Consider the following 21,983-nt stretch of genomic DNA (forward strand, 5'->3'; position numbering starts at 1 on the left):
AGACGATGCTAATGACAATGATACGAGAAAGAGAGAAGACGACGAGAGAGAGAGAGAGAGAGAGAGGGGGGATTAGAAGATTGAGAAAAAGAACAAAGACGTGGATATACGCATATATATACTTTTGATGAAGCCGCAAGCTGAGGTTCGACTCTTCTCAGAGAACGATACTCTCTTCAACCTGAAACAATTTCGTATCTACTTGAGTTTATTGGCCTGGAATGACCCAGTTATTTATCAGAAAAATTTGGGCCATTCGTATTACCCGCCACGATGAAAGTATCGGCGTGGAAAGTAAATCTGCTTCTTAGATTCACGCCTGATCTTATGTATGTATATATCGATCTTAGGTGTATGCACGTACGCCTACGATTTTCTATGTACACTATACGTTCTACGTGTATTTTGTATCTGCAGGCTATTGGCTCTACAGTGAATTCACGATTTTTCAACTTTCCAGATATCATCGGCAATCGGTGTTCGCGTGTCGTTATTCCGATCGCGACTCTGTCTGGAATTAATGGCCGAAGTTAGCCGCTGGTGCGGGTCGCCCACACGAAATCTAAAGTTCACTATCATTCAACTTGCCGGACTATGGTTGCGGCACGTATCCGCTATACACAGATAGCCGGTAGGTGTATCAATGAACAGTGAGTTCGTAAAGCCGATCCCTTTGCGGTCAGGTACGTATACACAGTAACTTTGAAGGTGTCCCATACCGATCGGATCGGCCCTAATATTTAAAGTGAAAGATGGACAGTCGATTATGGTACGAGCATGAATATTTATACGTCAAGATATAACGTATAATGATCTTCTCAGACAGTGAGAAAGCGTTCGAGAAAAATATTTCGAAATATAATTTAAATATGCGTGGGAGTATCAAGGGCTCCTGTACTCTGTAATCGGGTGCCTCTATCGAGGAGCGTGGAAGGTATTGATAAATGTAGAAAACTTTTTGATTCTGCCCCGAGGGAAGCCATGGACTAGAGATAGAAGAAGAACAAAAAAATCTATAAAACAAAGAAGGACCAGGAGAGAATTTTTCATGAAGACCAAGGAGGCCGATTGGACGTGCTCTCAATTCGAAATTAAATGGCCGCGTGGGAAGAAGCCATTGAGAGCGGCTCTCTTGGAATGGCCCGTGCAATTTCTATGCATAAGAGAGACGGACTCGTGGACTCTGGTTGGTTGTAGGTGCAGGTGTCTGAGGTTCGCATCTTCGGCGCATGCGCAGATCGGGAATTCGCTATACTAGAACTGGGCGCTAGTCCAGTACGGCTAAAACAAAAGGAAGATGACAGCTGAAGTAATGAGGATACAGTTTACTCCTAATAAGAAGATACGCATCATATTTTATGTGCAAAGTCCCGCAGCTTCCTTCTACGGTTGCGCCCTTTTGCAATAACCTGTTGCCTCGTACAGGTCCTGCGTATCGGCGCCCATTAAGAAATACGTTAACGCATGACAGACCAAGCTGCTGCAGGTGCATTGAAATTGTGGATGCAGCTAGAATGCTTGACAGTGGGATTCATGGAATTATTTTGCATATATTTTTTTAGAGAGAGAGAGAGAGAGAGAAGAGCATAAAGGCTTTGCTGGCATGGACTATATCTAAAGGAATAATGTCTTTGGCTTGATGGGATTGACTGTACCTTGGTGTATCTATCGGTTAACGATTCAAGGAGCAAACTGCATACCGTAAAGCCGACGCCAACTGATTACCGAGCTACGTAGTGGCCTGTGTAAGATCCATCTTTGAGTCTTGTAAATATATTTCAGCCTGTGAAAGAACAAGAGAGGGTACACCCTCTCGAGGATCGGGATTATAGTTATTACAGTGATAAAGAATCATGGTTTGTTTGCGACCTAAGAAGATGGGTTTTGCTTCTAGCCAAAGAGAGGAGCAATAAGATGGCATGAAAGGCGAATGATAATAACTATGACGGAACGAGAGGAATCTTCGAGGAAAGAACCTAATTCCCTGGAGCGGGCATAACCTTTGACACGTTGGGAATACCCTGGCGAAACCTTTCTGTGGTCTTGAGGGACTTCGGTGTTAACCCCGTTTACGATTTTAACGCCGCCATTTTGATTCCCGGCGATCGTTCGATGAAAGTCAAGCGAATCTCGGGAGGAAGCAAAAGAAAGATAGGAAGGATCGTATGCGAAGGAAAGGATACTTCAACCGTTTCGTGTATTCGACTCGAGGTACGTAAATAACCTAGTGAAATAATTCTACGTCGTATTGTCCCTAGAGCGCCAATAAATTCCCTAGTAATATATTATGCCCCAAGAGCCACGTACCTTAATTGTCCACAGTGTATATTCTTACAGTTGTTGCAGCTAAGAGCAAAAGCGTGTTAGGCTTTCTGGTGCCGGCAAGAGTAACGCCTGGCTAGCAGTAGAAAACCGACAAGAGGGACAAACTCTTTCCAGGAGCAATGACGTCAAATATTTATCCGTCCACGTATACGCGTTAACGCCGCTAATGGCACGGGAACGAAAAGGATGAGAAAATGTTCCTAATATCGATTTTCATAATTTTTCGGTTTACGAAATCGTTGACGCTGTTGTTCAGAAATGATCAGCGAACAATTAACGAGCTATGGGTAAATCCTGATTTCTTTCTTAATTAAGTCCTTGCTTGTGCCTGCGGTACCCTAAGGCAGGTTTACAACGAACAGTTAGGCCTCGTGGTAGTCGGAAGAGACGAGGGAGAGAGAAGGAGCAGAGGATCGAGCGAGAAGCAAGAGACCAAAGCAATTTCCAGGAACAAGCAGCCAAGCTATACTACGTATAGTTAAACTCTATCTCGACGGCAGCTCGTCCCAAGGCGATAAGATAAAGAGTCCTGGGCTGCTCGTGGCTATGACGGTTACCTGTGTAAAGCGCAGTAGAGATGCATACATATGTGAAGTTTACTATGCAACCAGCATATGTTTATCCGAGAGGTTCAAGTACCTTTGCTGCTTAAGGTGCCAGTGGTGCTTGAATAAAGTGCATTGTTCCCTGCTGGCTAATGCTGCCATTTCTGTTACCAACCTGAACCCAGTGCAATGGGGAAACGGTCGGTAATCAGTTTACGTTGGGTTTTATAGAAATTATTTTTTCAAATCCAACATTTTAATCTTACCCAATCACCTTTCTTTTTATTGGCATTACTGGTCACACGGTGCTTCGTGCACGTAGGAAATAAATTTTAATATAAATTGTTTTATTACTATAACGCATTCATTCAGGTACCTCTTATCCAGAGGATTGGCGGATGACTCTGATAAAAGAAAGAGAGAGGAGACACCATGCTTGACGCATGAGTTATTGCAGTGGTGGTGGTTAGCGTTAATTTTGAGGTAGGTAATATATTGCGAAAATCAGGCCTGCCTCCTGCATCCATTGCGAGCACTTGAGCTAGACAAAGGACGCCATCGGCGGGACGTAAATCATATTAGAGAAGTCACCCAGGACCCTCTTCTTCCTTCTTTGGTTACCATGGGATCCTTATGTGGGACCACACAAGGAGCTTCCCATACAGAGTTTCTAGCGGATCTGTATAGCATATAACAACAAGACAGACTATACCGTACAGTATATACTGGTACTATACTAAATACATATACTACCAGGGTAGACACAAGCCTGATCGTAGGACACAAGTGTTTACGTAGTAATAAGATATAAAGTTACTGACTATACTATTTTAAATAACACTATTCAATTTTTTTTATCAGATAATGCACCTTCGACAATTTGAAAGCGTCCACGAGTGTCTTAAATAAATATTCCAGATGTCTTGTACATGACAATCCGTGACCTGGGACAATATGGAAAAAGCTTGGCTAAGATCAACTCACAGTGGTCCATTCGGTTCTTCGATTATCCGATGATCCCAACTGCTCCAGTACCATTTTCCTAGACGTCTTGAGATCACATCACGTATTTAAATTTTTTTAAATTAATAAACAGACTTTATTAATATTAGTATTGTTCGTAGACACTGATCCGGATCGAAATTTTGTTTAAGGTATTTAATTCCTATTTCTTTTTTTAATAATATTACTGTGATCTACCACCAGAACGGTGAGAGCGGTTCGGATGCTGCGACCGAGAAGGAGTCACTACTGATGCTGGACCGTTCACGGTTAAGATGTGTACCGACTTCATTGGCCCCTCCTACTACCTCAGGAAGACTCTTACGACTCCGGTTACCTGCACGCTCGATTTTCAAAACCTCCACTCAAGCCCTACACAATCTGGATAATTGTAATGAGACAAATAAACCAGCCCTCACACTCGGTCTCAGTCAAGACCCCAAGATCTGATTGTCACAGAAGAAAATGAATCTCATGAAAGCATCTGTGAAAATGACAACAACAAAATCATTTACCCATCCCAATACTTCCTTCAAGATAATTATAACCTGCTCTTCTCCACGCCCGTATGTCTTCACTGCCGGTCCCTTCAATTTTCACTGGCACGAAACGATGCTCGTTAGAAGAGACGAACTAATTATTCCCAGCAGACGTCCAGTCATCGGCAACGTATACCAGGCCTATATATATATATATTTCTCGAACTCACCTACCTATCCACGTGCACAAATTGTCCACAGAACTATCGGTACTAAAACAGTTGAAATATTCGACGCTGTCAGAATCTGTCATTTATGCAGTATTGTCACATACCCTGGGTCACGTGACAGGTACCGACGCGTCTGGTATGCAGAGTGACGTCAGAGTCTAGTACGAGAACGAAAAATAAATTGAAATAAAAGAATCGATACCGAGAACCAATGTCCCGGGTCTAAGGTCAGCCAGGTAAGGTCTCCGAGGTCATAATGGTAACCCAGGCCAGCCACCTTCACATTTCAGCCGTGCCAAACGCGTTCTTATTCCCACGTGCGTGATGGCGCTCGGGCAGAAGAAGATATGAGATATTGTCAGGTATTATACCGCTATACGTCTCCCGACACCGCTTCCTTATAACTTAAAGGCGCATTCCCACCTTACCGTATTACCAGCTCAAAACTCCCCGCCAACCGTCGAGTATCGATAGTCGGTCAATCACTTTGCGGTATTACCGTTAATTGTCTACGCCAAAGTGTTAATTACGAAGACGGGTAGATCATAAAGATCGTAAAGTCAATGTAAAGCCTATTGTCGGCCACTGACAGTGTCGCTAGGGATTTTTTTTAATAATTAAAAAAAAAAATTCGATTCGAATTTTTTTTGAAAATTGTATTATTGAATAACATTGTTTAACAACAACCGGAAGTTGTACACGGAAAGTCTACCTGCTGGATGTCGTTGAACGAATAATGGATCTCTCTATGAATCCGTTCGTTATTAAGGCGAATTCTCAAGTCACTCGCTGAATTCCCTGACCCGTATCGTAAATATAATTGCACGGCTATCGGCGCGACAGGTTGGCTCGATGACTGGACGGAATAACTTGGTCATTGGACGAATACAAATCTAACCGTGATAAATCATTACGAGCCTAAGCCTGTATATCGATACCGAATAGTTCCCATGCATGCACCATGAATAAATAAATAAACAAATTAAACGTCAGATGATACCAAGCATCTACCAAGATGATCTTTGACCTCGAAAACAGTGACCGACCAGGAAAAGATAATAAAATTTGTTTAATTACACATGTATACACATACATGTAACCGCACCCTTAGGTCAAGTTCCTGGACATTCACAGTAGAGAACTTCGAGGTCCTGGCGAAACGTCGTCGGCTTACCTTAGAGCCCTTTGCCATGGCTGACAGGTATGGTCTTTATGTATATATAATCTTATATACTGTATGTATATATACATATGACACATCTGGTGCCACGGTATCACATACTCGATTACGTAGGGATCGCAATTAGCATACCAGGGCGTTCCGGGAATCGGCAAGTCATTCCCGCTTGCGGATCTACGCTAGTCCGGATGAGTCACCGCGAGAAAAAGGAACTCCCGTAGGACTGAGGTGGCAGAGGGACGCGAGAGGGACGCGAGAGGGACACTCCGATCCATAAGTCTTGGGCGAAGACGGCGGCGGACAGGCTGCCGGCTATTTCGTAATGGGATAATTTATAGATTTCAGAATTGCATAATGAGACACACTGGCTGGAAGATATATCAGTGTTACGGTAGCGCGGTAATATATATACGGGACCTGGAAAATATGGTACGACCTATATATTACGCGGAAGATTTAATACGTGGAAAGTTTGCAGAGAGAAAGGAGACGATGGGAAATAATAATAATATTGGTGGACAAAAAAAAAATGAAACCACGAGGAAACAGTGGATATCTTGTATATCGATGCTGCATCTTTTGTCGCTTGCAAGAAAAAAAAAAAAAAAAAAACAGTCGGGCAAAAAAAATATAGCGAAAATTATTCATCGCCCGGGGATGAGTAACAGGGTCGATCGAAGATTCTTCGAGAACGATAAGAGGACGGACAGCTATTGGAATTTTCTGGGTTGAGAGAGCAGGTGTCGTACTTCAGGTTGGTAGACCTGATGGGTTTGCTCCACAACCAGTTTTGGCGAAATTACACGCATATATATGTATAATATGTATATGCTGTACGAAAGGCGAGGAAGATGAGTGGAGAGAAGAATCTCTGGCAGAGCAGGAGCCGCAGCATCCCTGTCTGTCGGTTTTGCATCATCGAGTCAGATCCCTGGAATCTCGAACGATTCGAAGCAGCTCTCGGTCCTTCTTGAAAAGCTGACTGACGGACTGACGCATAAATTACAGCGGACGGCATTGACTCTGAGACGTAGGAAAAAAAGGGGGCAAGAGGAGAAGAAAGGATAACAGTGATAAGAGAAAAAAGAAAAAGAGGAATTTTTAAAAAAGAATGCGCTCTGTGAATCGTTAATAAGCGAATCGGAAGTCAACGAAGGTCCGTGAACAAGAAAAATGTCCATGGTCATTTTGACGCGGGAAAATTTGAACGCAGGTGAGGTTAGGTCTTGAGAAAAATGATCGTTGCGCACGTTAAATTTACTGGGCATTTTGATAGTCCTGCTTTTTTTCATTTTTTTTTTCTGTCATTATTACTCACTGATAAGTCGGTATAGGGACGAACGAACCGTGGAATTATCAGACAAATCGACGTCTGTACTTTGTTTGGTACGTAATTAACGTCACGTGGACCTTTCAAGGCTAATAGTAGGAGAGCGAGCCAATTTCTGAGTACAGAAAGAGAGTCCGAGAAGAGTGATTAGTGAAGGTACCAGATACCGTCATTCAATGACTTGTATTGGTACTATATATATATATATATTGGTTCGCTCATACTTGGTAAATACGTATCATCTTCTAGTCTGGCAGTTTCGAAAGTGAACGATCCATGATGGTTCATCACGTGGCCGATGGGTTATCGGATCTTCTTGTGGATCGATGGATCAAACCGATTGATCTAATCGGCACGATTATGCAACAGCAATCACTCACTCTCGATTTCATTTTATTTCTCGGTATCCATCTGGGTTGTTACCTCCCCTCGTCTCCTCTTCCTCCCACTCGTTCCCCTCTTCCTCCTATTCTTCGCCCAGACCCGAACCTCTCATATACACCCTTCGAAGTCTCATGCATGATGATACTTTCTTTCTTGGGCTTTGACTTTTCTCTCTTTTTTTTTCTCTCTACCCGGAATCCCTGTCAAGGGCAGACATTTCTTCTTGCTATGGAACTATATGCACGGTTCAGTGGATTCCGTATGTTACATGTGCGTCTAGGTGGGTATGACGTATAGATTTGACTTTTCTATTTTGGATCACTTTTTTTTTGTGTCAGTTGCATTTTCTGACTGCACTGTTTAGGACCTGGTGAATCCTCTTCAGGAAGGATTTTATTAATTTTTTTTGATATTAAAATATATGACTGGCAATTTCATTATAACGTGACAAAATTTGTATAGATCAACCGTAGGTCTTATACGGATACATCCGGTGTCAAAGGTCAGGACTTACACTCTGATTTCACGTGAGGTCACGGGGGATCGATATTGATTAGATCAGAAAAGTTTAAGATTCGCAACTTTCTTTATTCGTAAAATCCTATTGATCCTAACCAAGTGTCCCGATCGATCGCAGATAACAAGCCACCCACTGCGTCACGTAAATGATCTAAGATACAAAAAATAATCTCCTTAACACAAAGCCGCTCTCGTTGAAATTCAAGCTGTCAAGAAAATCCTTCCCGATCCAAGATTTGCATATATGAAAAAAAAAAAAATATTTGCACACGTGTCAAGACTCTGAAAAATTCTTATAAAAGATCCCGCTTTAAAATCGAAAAAACTTTTTTCGATATCAGACAGATTACAGCCCGTAGAATCTGGGCGAAGATGCTGTTGCGATATCGAAAGGTGCAGCTAGAGCATCATATAAATATTTGCACATATACATAATATTGGAACGTATCTTTCTTACTCCGATAGCGAAAAATCCGAGAACCAACCTAACGTTACCATCGGCCGTCCACCCTTCGCTCATGCATCCAGGCGGCCGCCAGTCGATTCCTTTTTCACCGGGAACTGACGAGCCGGTATGACCTGGGAGTTGGGGCGGAACAGGCCCAAGTCCACCGAAACGAGAGTTCCGACGGAACCTATCAGACAGTGCTATAACGGATCCTGTAGATTTTTGGGGACGCGTAAAATCAGCGTGCGCAACTGGATGCACGAAGGGGAACCGAACGGTTACGGAAATGCGCGACCGCTAGGTTGAGGTAGAGAGGGTCGCGGTAAGAGTCAGGCAAACAGTGCGAGAGACAGAGAGCAAAGGATCGAGAACGTAACTGAACGAATCTGAACTATCCAATCGAAATTACTTGATAAATTAATAAATTGGGAGATTCACCGGAGCTGGTGCAGCTGATCCGAAGGCCGAGAAACTGTAACCATTGGACACTCGTTGTATGTACTCTCGTTGACAATGACGTCATGACCATTGGCGTACCTGTACGAATCAACCCGAGAGCGTAACTTCGGAGCAGGGTGGTGACTCTAAGGGAACCAGAAAGCGGGAACGTTATCTGTATCGGTAGCCGGAGTCGCCTTGTGATCGTGAATCGAAAAATCACGTAACAATATATATATATATGTATATATCCCCATAATGAGAGTATAGAGTGCACAGATACAGTCAAGATCATCATTAGATATACATAGATCAAGATTTATCTGCAACGTGGAAAAATCTTATTTATCAAGCCGTATTTAACAATTTGCCAAATAAAATACTTGAAAATTCATACAAGATTAAAGGCATTGTTAATGATATAATAAAATAATAAAACAGCCAATTTATTAATTGGCAATTATTCATAATCATTATTTAAGCACGTGTTGTGTATAGGAAAGTCAGCAGGCAGTCTAAGTGTGAAAAGTTATCGCCGTCATGGTCGATTAAGCGTGTAATTACTGATATCAGCTGATAAACAAAAATTATATATTTTTTTATCCATACTGTACACGTACCATACGTGTTGGTCATATATGCGTAACATTACTGCGCGAGGGTCAAAGCGTTAGGAAGGTGCGTGAGCTAATAGTAAAAGCAAATCGATGCACCGCGTCCATTCCTCGGTCTTTCCATTCAGGATAAGGTTCATGGGAAGGTCGCGCCAGTAACTGTCCCGCAAAGCCGCAAGCAGCGCAAAAGCTTCGAGCCGCGACCGCAAAACCGCAGATTTACTATTCGCGTCCGCCTTGCGTTAATCCCATTAACCTCTGGTTTCGTTCTGATTACGAGAACTCGATAACGACTGACTAACCTTGCGAAAGGTCATGGGGTTCAATGTTAATAATTAAAAAATAAAATTATCGATACCAACGTCATAACGGTAAAGTATAAATATATACGCAACTGTATATAATTACGCCGAAGAAATGTCAATATTTATTTTTAAGAAAGTAATAAAAATTTTGGTAAAAATTTGATCGTTATTTGCCGATAATAATAATTTTGTGGCAAAAATTTTTTTTCGATCTAAGGTAATTTTTATATAGATCAAACTTGAGCAAGTTACCACGCAGTGGGTATAGGTAACCGGTGTATCTGTTTTCTGAGCCATCTCCACCTGGACCACCTGAGCTAATCATCGTGAACATGGGGCCCGACGTGGGTCCCATTCCGGCTAGATTGACGCGACGAGATGGCGAGGTGTTCGGTAAGGATCAATAATAGAGAAAAAAAAGTTAGGTTAGTTTACCCAGAGACCGATCACAATATTCATCGAAGCTGTTAGGCCGTGACTATAGACACGCGTGACGTGTTCGCAGCATGACTGTACGCATAGCGCCTGACGTTAAGATAAGGAAGCCAGTGATGTCGCACTTGTTGAGAACGCCACATATGTATCTAATACGTATGCATTAATATATGAGTATAGACTGTATATAATGTATCTCAAGGGATGCTGCGAGTGGTCCATACCAATACAGAAAACAGTAGAAACAGCTATATGACTGTACAGATTCTGAGTCCATAGTAGGCTAAAGCACGTAAGTCTCCTTATATGTATTCTTGTTACGGCTATTCTTGTTGTTGTTGTTGGAGCTTCTACTTGCCGTTGTTTCTTTGCTGCTTATACAAAGCATAGGTGTTCGTTCCTCATTGGCTATGCCCGGCGCATCTCTTATCTGATATAAAGACGCCGCCTTGTGATCCCAGCATTATGGCCAAGCCTGTACCCAGTATTTATTTAGTGAAAAAGATGTTATATATATATATATATATAGTCGATTGTCGGTAAGAAAAAATTCCATGCTTGTGATCCCAGCATTATGGCCAAGCCTGTACCCAGTATTTATTTAGTGAAAAAGATGTTATATATATATATATATATAGTCGATTGTCGGTAAGAAAAAATTCCATGAATTCATCTTTTACCTATTTATACAATTTTTTAAAATCTTTTTACTAAGCTTTTGAGCTGTACCTCGCTTGTACTGCGAGTCCAGATTTGTTTATCACTGTTAATTTTTTTGTTTCATATAAATTTATCCCATCTTCAACAGTGATACTTTATAGGCTCTTACGAAAGGCTGAACTCGCTTCCGTCTCATCTCCGATTTCCAAGCGAGGCACGTTTAAATAATTTGATGCATCTGCTTGTTCGCGATGGGATTGCACGGGTCCAGGAACTGGGCAAGATCGAGGATCAGTTTTCTCGGTCGTGAGCCAGACATCAAGCGTGGTTCGTGGCGCTTCCTCTTGCTACTGATCTCTCACACGTTACATAAAAGAAAGGACGCGCCGAGTACGATAGATTCGCCATTTTTATTCTACGGCTGATATTAATATCGGTGTATATACGCGATAGCGTTCTAAGTCTGATTAGAAAATTTTATCTCAATCCACTGACTATCAATATGTATCAAGATACGTCTGGTTGTTATGTGTTATTGACATGCATTTCTAACCATGAAATTGGACGTTAACGACGCTCTCGTACTCGACGCCCAGCGCCGCTCTATAGACTGGCAAATCAGCGTATTTCCCTATCATTATCTAAATGCCACTCTTGATGCTGGCTCAAGGATCTAAGCACGCGCAGCATCCACGTAGAGGAGATCGTTCGGTATCTCATGGTAGTATCTAATTTTACTGTAGATTAGGTATTACTTGCACTTAGGTATATCTGATCGTATAACTATATCTATGGTTTTAGATATCATTAAAAATTGATACAGTAATACATATACTGTCATTGAATGGCGTGCGCAGATGTGAATAATTTTGAAAAAAAAAAAATGTTAAAATTTTAACACGGCGCACTTATGAGTAAATTTAATCAATGAAAATCTGACAAATTATACCTAGTTTACATTAACGCTTGCACGTGTACATGTCAAGAACGGAATCCGCAATTCTAATGTCGAGCGACTTCATTTTAAGATAGTATATAATGTTAGGGTGGATTCCTAATGCACCTCCGTCGGTAACAGTGATTAGTGGAAAGTGCAGATAAATCTAAAACGTGATGTGGTTTCAATACCGTAATTTTACAATTGGGTGTAAGATAAGTCGTCGACTAAAAGGTAAGATTTAGAAAAAAAGAAGCTAGTAATAAAAAGTTACAATCTACAAAACCTAAGGCAAACCCAAAGGATCAAGATAATCAGTGATTCCTCTCTCCTGCTCAAACAGTTATTCCTATCTTCGATTAGGCACGTTAACCCGTGTTACAATTAATTCGATTGCCATCAATACGCCTGAAGATCGAACAACGTATACATACATTAAACGTTCTGTGTTCATTCAAAACTTTTTTATCTACCCGCCAAACATTTTTTTCAATCATTTTTAAATACACATTTACCCTAGAGGAAACACTTGGCCGATGCCACAGTCAGAACCTCGAGCGTTTCTTACCTCCTTGATCTACATATCCTACCGTTCCACTCGTCAAAACAAAAGACCAACACACGTGCTACGCGTGTACAGCATACTTGTACGAGATCGCCATCTCGATGTACACGGAGTAAGGAACGCGAAAACATGGTTCAGAAGTGGCACGAGTCGGTAACGGAATGTCTAACATAAATGACCAAACGGCTCGGAGCACTTTTTCAAAGGTGAATATTCCTTTTCTTTTTCTTCTTATTCGCACGTTCCTCCTCTCTTCCATAGAAGACTCGTATATCAACGTTCTATCAGCATACAGGGTTCCGTGGTTCCATTTGACGTACAACGCATCCAGGATCTTCCGTCGTACCAGAGAAATTGGTACCGGATGATACCGTAGCGTCCACTGACAGTCTCCGGAGCGATTGTTTCTTGTTATTGTACGTAGATGAAACCCGCCCCAGGGTTAAACGGCGAGGGTGGGGTTCAACAATTAAATAATTGTCAATCGACCTAGATGCCATGTAAGAGTGTATCTCCCCCGATACACCTGTAACAATATAACCATACGTATAACACATATATACCGTACGCTCATTACTAAAACTGTATAGAGGACAATTCATTCTGTTCACTCTGTTCTGAAATAACGTCTGTGTCCTAGATCGAGTTCTCGAGTCCATCTAGGAATGCTGTGACGTGGACCGGATCTTTCTTCGATCTTATCGCCTTCTCTTCATCTCGTTCGACGTACAATGAGAATCCTTTCCTGAATTAGGAAAAGAAAAAGACATCTTTTTTAATTCGTCAAACTTTGGAAATACTCGTACCGCTTGGACCTCTCCTCGTGCCGTTAACATGGATGCGTATTATGTACGCGGTCGTTGTTGGCCTTTTATGGATAAAAATTCACGGTCGATCCAATCACGTCAATTAACATCCGCGGCCGATCCGACTAATCTGATTTGTCAGGTTCTCCAAGAAGTGAAAGTACTCGATGATGATTACTGAGGTCTCACCAGGTATATCATCCAATGACCCGCGGACGGGAGTGTCGGCGCATGCGGATGGGTGTAGAACACATCTCGCGTCTAATTACCAAGGAATGCTTTGTGCGCATAGGAAGCCGCGCATCGTTCGGACTTAACGAGTATAGGGGGTGGGAGGGGTGGGGCGGTATAAGGAAAGGGCCCGCACACTGGTAAGGCCCATATTAAAGATTTAGTTATGGAGACACGTTAAGTCCCAATTCTTTTATCACGTGCCATTATCCGGTATTACCAACGAGAACATGCGTAACGCATCGTGCGGCATGTATGCTTTGATAAATATCAAAATTTATGATTCGTGTTAGAAATTTTTTTAAAAAATTTTTTACCGAGTCAAAGTTCCAGAAAAAAATTTTTATTTTGGGACCGTGTAATATTTTCTTTCTTTCTCAACGTGCAGTCTTGATACACAGTTTGTCCTTTTCATTTCTCCTTATCCAATTTCAAGTCCGGTTTCACGTGATTGCCTATCCGACGAAATGGGCCTTAAAGATCAGATCTTCCTTTGGCTTGTCTGCGGACTTTCCAAAAAGGCACCGAAATCTGAAATAGCTTTGCTGCTCACATTTTTTCGGACGTACCCTGGAGTACGGAGATTCGTGCGAAGTAAGATTATGATGTATTTTTGTTTTATTTTTCATACCCAGCATCCGCTGCTCTTACGTCATCCGGTATGTGAGATTTTACGTGAGTGCACATGTGCATGTAGCTGCACGTGGCTCGTATGGGAGCATCGGCATCGCTACGTGATTACGTGATTAATTGATGCGAGATAACGAGGCGGGTAAATACATACTAGGGACCGACAGGGGCCCCTAAGAGTTAGTCGGCGTTACTGCAGAGACGAGAGAGTGCTCGTCACGTCGAGTTCAGGACTCAAGCCCTTTTTGAATGAAGCCGGTACCAGTTTATTTATTTCTTTTTTTCTTTCTTTTTTTTTCTCTCCCTCTTCATCTCAGCACTACTTTCAATAACGCGGCTGTGTTGAAAGAGCCACCTTTTATTTTTATACACGGCAACCCAAGGGGTAAGTGTCGTAATACTAATTAAAAGTAATTTTGAAAATAAAAAAAAAATCAAACCCTAGACCGTAACTTTTGGAATTTTATTACTAAATTGAGCTATTTTCATTATTTCTTGTAACACCGTATCGATGACTCTATGAGTTACAGGTAGTTCACCCTGGGCGAAGGTGCAGCAGCAGGTAACGATATCAAATTATTGATTGCTCGGGTCTATACATCGGACAGCAAGGCGAGCCCGCAAGAATACACAGTACGCGCCCCGCCATTATGGAAATTGCTCGATAATACATGGGTAATTGCAGGGCAGTCCTCGATTTCCATAAACCTAATATGGAAAATGCATCAGCATGTATTTGAACTACCTTGACGTGGTTGCATCTTGTAAAATTATTTAAAAAAAATAAATAAATAATAAAAAGCATCTATCAAAAGTTTCAAGTTCATGATACAACGTTAAAAACGTAATCTGGTTCTACGACCTTAAACCATTATATCCTCAAGGTGGCGTTGCAACGAGCGATTTCGAAAAGTGAAAGCAGATAAGTTTGCAATGATCGATCATCATTGTACTTTTGTTCCTGATACGTAAGTACTGGCTCGATACTGTTCCTTGATAAGAGATTATTTTTTCCTTCTTCGTTATCTTAAACCGAGTATCCATCATGGCGGCTACTGTATCTAACCCATGAATTAGAGTTGGTTGATATGAATATGACAACAACTAGAAGACCTTGAAAGTCCAGTAACGATTTAATATCCAAGTCCAAGGACATAACCTGAACCCATCGGTCCGAGTGAAATATTAAAGCCTCGTTCACAGGTATCGAGATAATTATCACTTACCTCGTGCGCCTGATCCTCGATGCTTCTCAGGACGCTCAGATTTCTCAGGGTCGAGCGACGTGATTCAAATGATGATTCTAACCTTTTAGCAGCGTTGCCAACCTCTTCGATCAATCTTCTCGCGCGATCCAGGGATAACCTAAAATCGATATCGATCGGTAAGTGAACAGGAAGAACTAATTAAATAATTTGGTATGGATACCGAAAATCTTGTAAAATTTAATTACCTCACGTGCTCAACGTGCGAAAAGGGCCCAGCTCTTTCCTCCAGACTCGCAATGGCGTCCTCGGCGTCTCTCGACGTGCGTCTCAGCGTCGGATCCGCCAAGAGTCGGCTGAGCGGCGTCAAAGTCCTTGAGATACTAGAGGAGTCCTTAAGCTCGGACATTTCCAGGAGTAGGCGACGTCCGGTGGTCTGCCATTCAGTCATGAGGTTGTCGTACTCCTAAAAAAGAGTAAATGAAAAATAAATTCGAGGAACAATAATTTTTAAACTACACTGAATCGATACGGTGTATATATTTTTATTAGTAAATCGCTATGGTCATCGTACATAAAAACACACGAGAGCAGCCAATTGGCCTATAGTGATTCTACGGTATTTTCATCGCTCTACAAATAAGGCCCGATTGTCAATGAGTTCCTTTCGGAATGCCGATCGGCGATCGATAACTCCATAGTAACAGATCGATTTCTATAGCGAGATAGGATAACGATGAGAATTCGACTGTCGACGGTACAGCTTCCGGAATTGCAAGCGTCTCAATTAAGTAAAATAACCGATATAAAGAGCCATCCGAAAGTGATCGGTACGAGAAATCGAATGACGAATAAAAATAAGCTGTGTGAAATTAGCCGAGGTCAACGTATCCGACAGTCGTAACCACGATCGATAAAAGATCAATTGATCGATACGACAATGCCTTTTCGTGTGGTCGAACCCATTATCGGTACAAATGCCACTACGATCGGTACCTGCCAAAACTGTCACATCGTTCGTTGAAACGCCACTCACTGTCTTCCAAAGCTGTCAGGTCACTGCCGATTCCTACTGTTTTTCTGACCACCCGCTAGAGCGTCGGATTACGTGTACCGACGTACAGTGCTTTTCACTTTAAACCATACCGATCATATTTTCACTAAGTAAATAAAATTTTACCACGTGAAGGTTCCACTTAAACATACCTCTTATGTACACCCATATACTGCATACCTGTGCTATAGTCGGGGTCTTTAACTCCTACGTAACATATGTCATATATATTATCGAGAGGAGACATTTACCTTATAAAAGGCAATCCAGTGCGTCTGACTGTGGACCCCGTCTCGCCTAGAGATGTATTTGCAGATTGTCGAGCCGTCGACGACAACGACGTCCTAAAAAAAAAGAAAAAGCGACTTTACATTCAAGATCAGCCAGACGGAACGGCTGCGAGAAGTCGCGACGTTAAAGAATGGACGAAAGGTGTGCATGGGAATGAAAGGTGGACGTGAAGATAAAATTCGCAAAAAAAAAGGTGATCAACAACAGCATCAGTACCATGAAACGAAAACGACCCGAGTAGATGAGAATATAAAAATAAATAGTCCAATCGTTGCTTTGATCTCATTGCCAATAAAACCGACCATTACGCTGCATCGAAATACACGCGCAACAATAATTATCCCATGGCCATAAGGATTACATGCATTAATTATACTCAATGATTCTTTTTATTTTTTATTTTCAATCCAATCATTCAATCTGCCCAATGCTAAAGTAGAGACTTGTCAAATGCATTGTATACGGTGAAAGCATTCGATTAAATGGTACTGGCATTGTTTTTTTCAACAACTTTTTTTTATTTAGCCAACCCTCCTACCCCGACGCGTACCTTTATTTGACTGCGTGGAAATACAGCACTGCCAGAAATATCCGTAGGACCATTACGTAAGAGCAGGGCCTGCTGCACTCGTATTCGTTCCTGAAATTAAAGCATTGTTAAAACGCACGTGCGTCGAGTATCAATAGGGTTCATTAGGGAGGGTTATTAATTGTAAGTGTACGCCATAAATGAGTATCGCTCTGTGATTTTTCATATAGATACCTGCACGAGAAGAAGGGCCTTGTCCAACAGTTCAAGATCGTCTTGCGGATCCCCGTTGATCAGTAGAGTGAACTCGTCCTTGGGTTCGAAGCTGAGGATCAGAAAAAAAAAATGCATATGAGATAATGCAACTGCATAATCCTTTAATCGTCTGTGCTGACGTACGGTATACGGAGTACCCGCGTGACGTCACGAACCGTGGAATCTTAACTGTCGACTATGAAATTCTAAGAATAGTCGGAACTCTGCACTGCAGCAAAAACTGCATATATGCATAATAAGATGCATCTCCGAGATGCAGCTGGCATTAAGTCATGACACGTGGGTGGCTCGTGTGTAACTATATGGCGTTTCTCACGCGGCTCCTGTGGCGCCCTCGTCTTGTTATTATATTTACGTTCATATTGTTATTATATTTACTATACGTGCCAACCAGCACTATCGTATAAGTGCATATATGCACCGGGGGACAAGATCATACAAATATTATATCTATACATTTCATCACACAGTCCCTGACATTCAGTGACGTAGTGAACTCCTGGTACCTTGTTGTTTCCTACCTTCTGTGAGGTATCTAACCATACCTGGATATGTGGACATACATAACCTATAAATATGTATATATGTACACATAAGTTCCCGTATGGTTATTTACGACAGCGCGCTGTTCGAAAGGGAACTTGAGCAAGATTTCTACTTTGACTTATTATACTGGCTCTACGCCTACGCGTCGATCATTGTAGCTGTCAAAATTTGACAGCTCGCGCGTTTTTTGTTTACATCGTTTGACAGGAGTCGCAAGACACGTGGGACCGATTCGATTGGGAATATTTTAAAAGGGAAAAATTTTTTTTCATATCTAATGACACATTTTTTGGATTAACAAATATTGAGTGATAAAATTTTTTTTTTAATTCGTCGTTTTATACCTGACGTCACTACATTATTTTGTAAAAGATCTCGTGCATCAACACCATTGTAAAACAAGACTCTGTTAATGTCATCGTACCGTGACATCGTCTCCAATGCACTTTGCTGCATCGTGGGCAGATACTCGAGCATCTTCTACCTTCTGGGTGGGCACTTATGCACTTAGGTTAGGTTTGCTAGGTACGGGTATGATTAAGTTCGACCAAACCCTGAACAAAGAATGTCATAACCCTTTCCCCAGTATAGAATAGGGATGTGATACCAAGAAGTGCATAAGAGCTGAAATGAAGATCGGTGCATTCTGTATGCAACCATGTAATGCAACGTGTATGCAGATATATGATCTAATTCTACATATTTTTTTTTTATTCAAAAATTTTGAAAATCCAATCTACACCTTACTCGTGTAATTCACCTATACCCTGTATCTACTAACTCAATTTACCCAGGCGTATTGCGGTAGCCAATTCAGCTGTATCTCTTCAGACCGATCCACCTCGTCTCGGTGGTTCAGATTATTATTGGCAACCCTGTAATTTATCTCTCTGTACGCCTATCGGTATTACCGACCTGCGAGCTCCTTTTGTTTTACCAGCAAAGTGGCTGTCGAACATTGATTTTCAGATGCATCCAATATTTTCATACAATGCATATGCACCTACAATTTTATTCTGACAGGTTATATGGGAATTTTGAAAATTTTACCAAGTATCCCAACTTCTTCGTGCACTAGGAATTCCCATGTAAAAAGGATTGATGTCTTCCGTAACTCATGCAGAAATGCGGTCAGGTGCGCAACTAGATCAGTGAGATCCTTAGCGATCCTATCGTCTCGATCTTCGTCATGACTACCATCCTTAAAGTCATGATATACGATACATGATGAGGTGCCTGGTACATCCGCAAGATACGAAGTTTCCCATCATTGCCCATTGTCCGACATTAATTATGACAAAAATCCTAACCGACCTATATATATATATATATAACACTGTCAAGAAGAATGCATAAATACAGCTATAAACAAACTCAGTAAATTTTCACTGGTAATTACATACTTTGGTGAAAAGTGCATACGAGTGACGTCACTGGTACCAAATCCGGAATAATTTTCCCCCTGCGTAATCAAAGCCAGGCGTAACGAGCGCACGTAACGCTCGATTGATAACACGTTATCAATTAAGGTATACGGATGCGGCAGTCGTACGTCTGCGAAAATTATTATTATTATACCAGATCGAGGAGATAAGATTATTAAAGCCACGTGAAAGCCACGATAAATACTGATGTAACGGTGATATTACGCTTTTTCGTTTTCTTTTTTGCATTCGCTTATTTCACGAGAATTAATAAATTGCCAATTTGGCCACGTGCTAATACCTGCAATCAGAAGTCAGTCGCTAATTGAATATCGAACCCGAAGGAATGCGCTTTCCCCGGTGAAATTGTCGTAATTTCCGTGAAATAATAATAACAATAATAAATAACACAAGACTGGCCTCGTCGTTTGACAAGGTAAATGCGAAAAGACGCGTTAAAAAAAAAAGCGATTAAAATATTTTCAAAATAATCCAACCGAGACCCGATCGTACAGCAACAAGTGCGAACGGTGCAAAAATAGGCCGTGGGCTAATATAAGGAAAAAAAAATTAATTTTGATAAAAATTCGCAACTCGAGCCTAACGATAACAAATGCACCGTTAGAAGTTCATTAGCCGAGTAATAAAATTGACAAATTTTAATGGACCGAAATTAATCCTTTTTATTACGTCCATAAGTTTCTGTTCTCCGGTCTCCCAGGAATCAAAGCACGCTTAAGTGTCCCGTAATCGATGGATCCAATGGATCAATAATCTATTGCTAATTTCAAGGGAGCCAAATATTCATATCCGTGCTAGTCGATTTATCTTTAGACTGTACAGTCATGCGCAAGAAGACGTAATAACAAAGACAACTCCATAAGATAATATTATATGTACAGTCTCAATAAACATTAAAGCCAATATTCATAGTCCCCATGAGGCGATCGTATAAACAAAATTTGTTATGATCCAGTGTCGCGCGGTTAGTCGTTTAAAATACGTCAATAGGATCCCCGTCCATATACTGAGCGAGTTCCTTCTTTACGGATATGTCGGACTTTAGAGAGCGCGGGGTCAAGACGGGTTGGCATTGTTCGCTTAATTAGGTCGTGGCAAGGCCACGCGAACTCTCGCGGTAAGATTGGCGATATGCAGACGGTGCATATGGATATATGCACTAGGTGCAAAATATTTAAAAAAAAATAAATAAATAAAAAATCATTAAACAATAGAAAGAGGTCACTCACCTGGGCAATCGCGAGAGGTAGAGAATAAAGGTCGCCATGTCGCGGGCATTGAGTGTCTCCCTGATTCTGGAATCGTATTCGATTACGAGTCTTCCGGCAGAGTCTCTGTATCCTGAAACAATGAGGGGAGATGTGAAATAAAAAATATATATAGTTAGACAACTTTACGGTGTACTTTTTTTCATCTAAGATCTACGATCGCAAATAAGTTTAATTGGCATGTATAGATATATACGATAAATATAGTAACCGTGATATCAGGCGTGATGATAATTCATACGCGCAACAGATTAGACGCGCAATTACCTCGTAAAGCGATAATACGACTCGTGAAGTCCGATCACCTCGGTTAAGTTCGTCATTGGCCGCGAGAGAAAGATTGAACGTGACAATTGACGGAATTGAGATAAATTAAGATTGATCGAGTGCGACGGGATAAAAGTTAATAGAAACAAATAATAACAGCACGATATATAATGCACGATGATACTTTTCACCAGGACAAATTAATCTAGTAACTTTCTAGAAAGATCGCGCCTGACGCCTTGACTTTTTCACTAGACGCCCCGCTCGGCCGGCCCGAGACTCCGCTACCCAGAATGCCTCAGCTGCGCGAACGTAGCTGCGTGCGATTCTCGACCGTCAGCGCCATTCAGCCCGAACTAATCACTCGCTGACAATGACAGTCAGCCAGTGACTAAATCGTCATTGCGCGATTACAAAAAGTCAAAACTACGTGTAATCGTTTTATCAAAAGCAGGTAAGTCGTCTCGAAAAATTAATTCCGTTCAAGTAATTCGCATCTAAGAAAAATAATATACGTTAACCGCAGTCTCCCAATGCTTAATCATTAAAATCAAGTGGTGGATCAAGTCTCTAACAAGAATTCGATTAAATGGCATTGGTGGATGATAAAGTAAATTCAACTAACTGCACGGGTTAGTTCGTATCGATTGGTCGATAATATCGATAATCGAAGAGCGTATCGAAATGCATATTGCACCAGGCAGCCGTGAGAAAGATGAAGGGTAGGTACGTACACGGATGGAAGGATAGATACGTCAAATGCATACCATTAGCCATCCCCGTGGGATTTATTGATCGCGATCGTGTCGTAAATCCATGATTTCTAATTACACGGCTCAGGGGCATCGTCTTCTGGCAAAAAAGGATCATTTATGGTTATGCATATAGTTATAGATATCTCTCGGCCTATAATATAGATATACAGATAACGTAGTCCTTGTATGCCCGTTTAACCATCAACCTGAACATTGCTTGGCTCGGAGGCTTGGGTTTCTATTAAAATGAAAATCCCGATAACGAGGTGGAAAACGTCTCGTAA

At 41.5% G+C, this 21,983-nt stretch overlaps 1 protein-coding gene and 1 long non-coding RNA gene across 10 annotated transcripts in view; one reads left to right on the forward strand and one right to left on the reverse strand.

Moving 5' to 3' along the window:
- The window catches only part of LOC107263348 (puratrophin-1), a 131,815-nt gene that overhangs the window by 30,567 nt on the left and 79,265 nt on the right, over nt 1–21,983 (reverse strand). For all 5 annotated transcript variants that reach the window (XM_015730421.2, XM_025080711.1, XM_025080712.1 and 2 more), the window contains 6 exons: nt 20,639–20,750; nt 17,377–17,467; nt 17,164–17,253; nt 16,574–16,666; nt 15,517–15,734; nt 15,290–15,428 (listed from right to left, as the gene is read on the reverse strand). In XM_015730421.2, coding sequence (XP_015585907.1) covers nt 15,290–15,428; nt 15,517–15,734; nt 16,574–16,666; nt 17,164–17,253; nt 17,377–17,467; nt 20,639–20,750 — 743 coding nt within the window. The remainder of the gene's footprint in view (nt 1–15,289; nt 15,429–15,516; nt 15,735–16,573; nt 16,667–17,163; nt 17,254–17,376; nt 17,468–20,638; nt 20,751–21,983) is intronic.
- On the forward strand, nt 56–4,368 carry LOC107263362. 5 transcript variants are annotated; one of them, XR_003058460.1, is made up of 5 exons: nt 56–329; nt 461–1,745; nt 1,895–2,211; nt 2,338–3,598; nt 3,732–4,368. It is a non-coding gene; the product is annotated as an uncharacterized LOC107263362 (long non-coding RNA). The 5 variants fall into 5 exon arrangements; XR_003058459.1 differs by having other exon boundaries at nt 2,338–2,612; nt 2,688–4,368; XR_001536662.2 differs by having other exon boundaries at nt 461–1,486; nt 1,565–1,745; nt 2,338–4,368.

This window comes from Cephus cinctus, unplaced genomic scaffold, assembly GCF_000341935.2.
Source record: "Cephus cinctus unplaced genomic scaffold, Ccin1 Ccin1_scaffold0153, whole genome shotgun sequence".
Taxonomy (NCBI): domain Eukaryota; kingdom Metazoa; phylum Arthropoda; class Insecta; order Hymenoptera; family Cephidae; genus Cephus; species Cephus cinctus.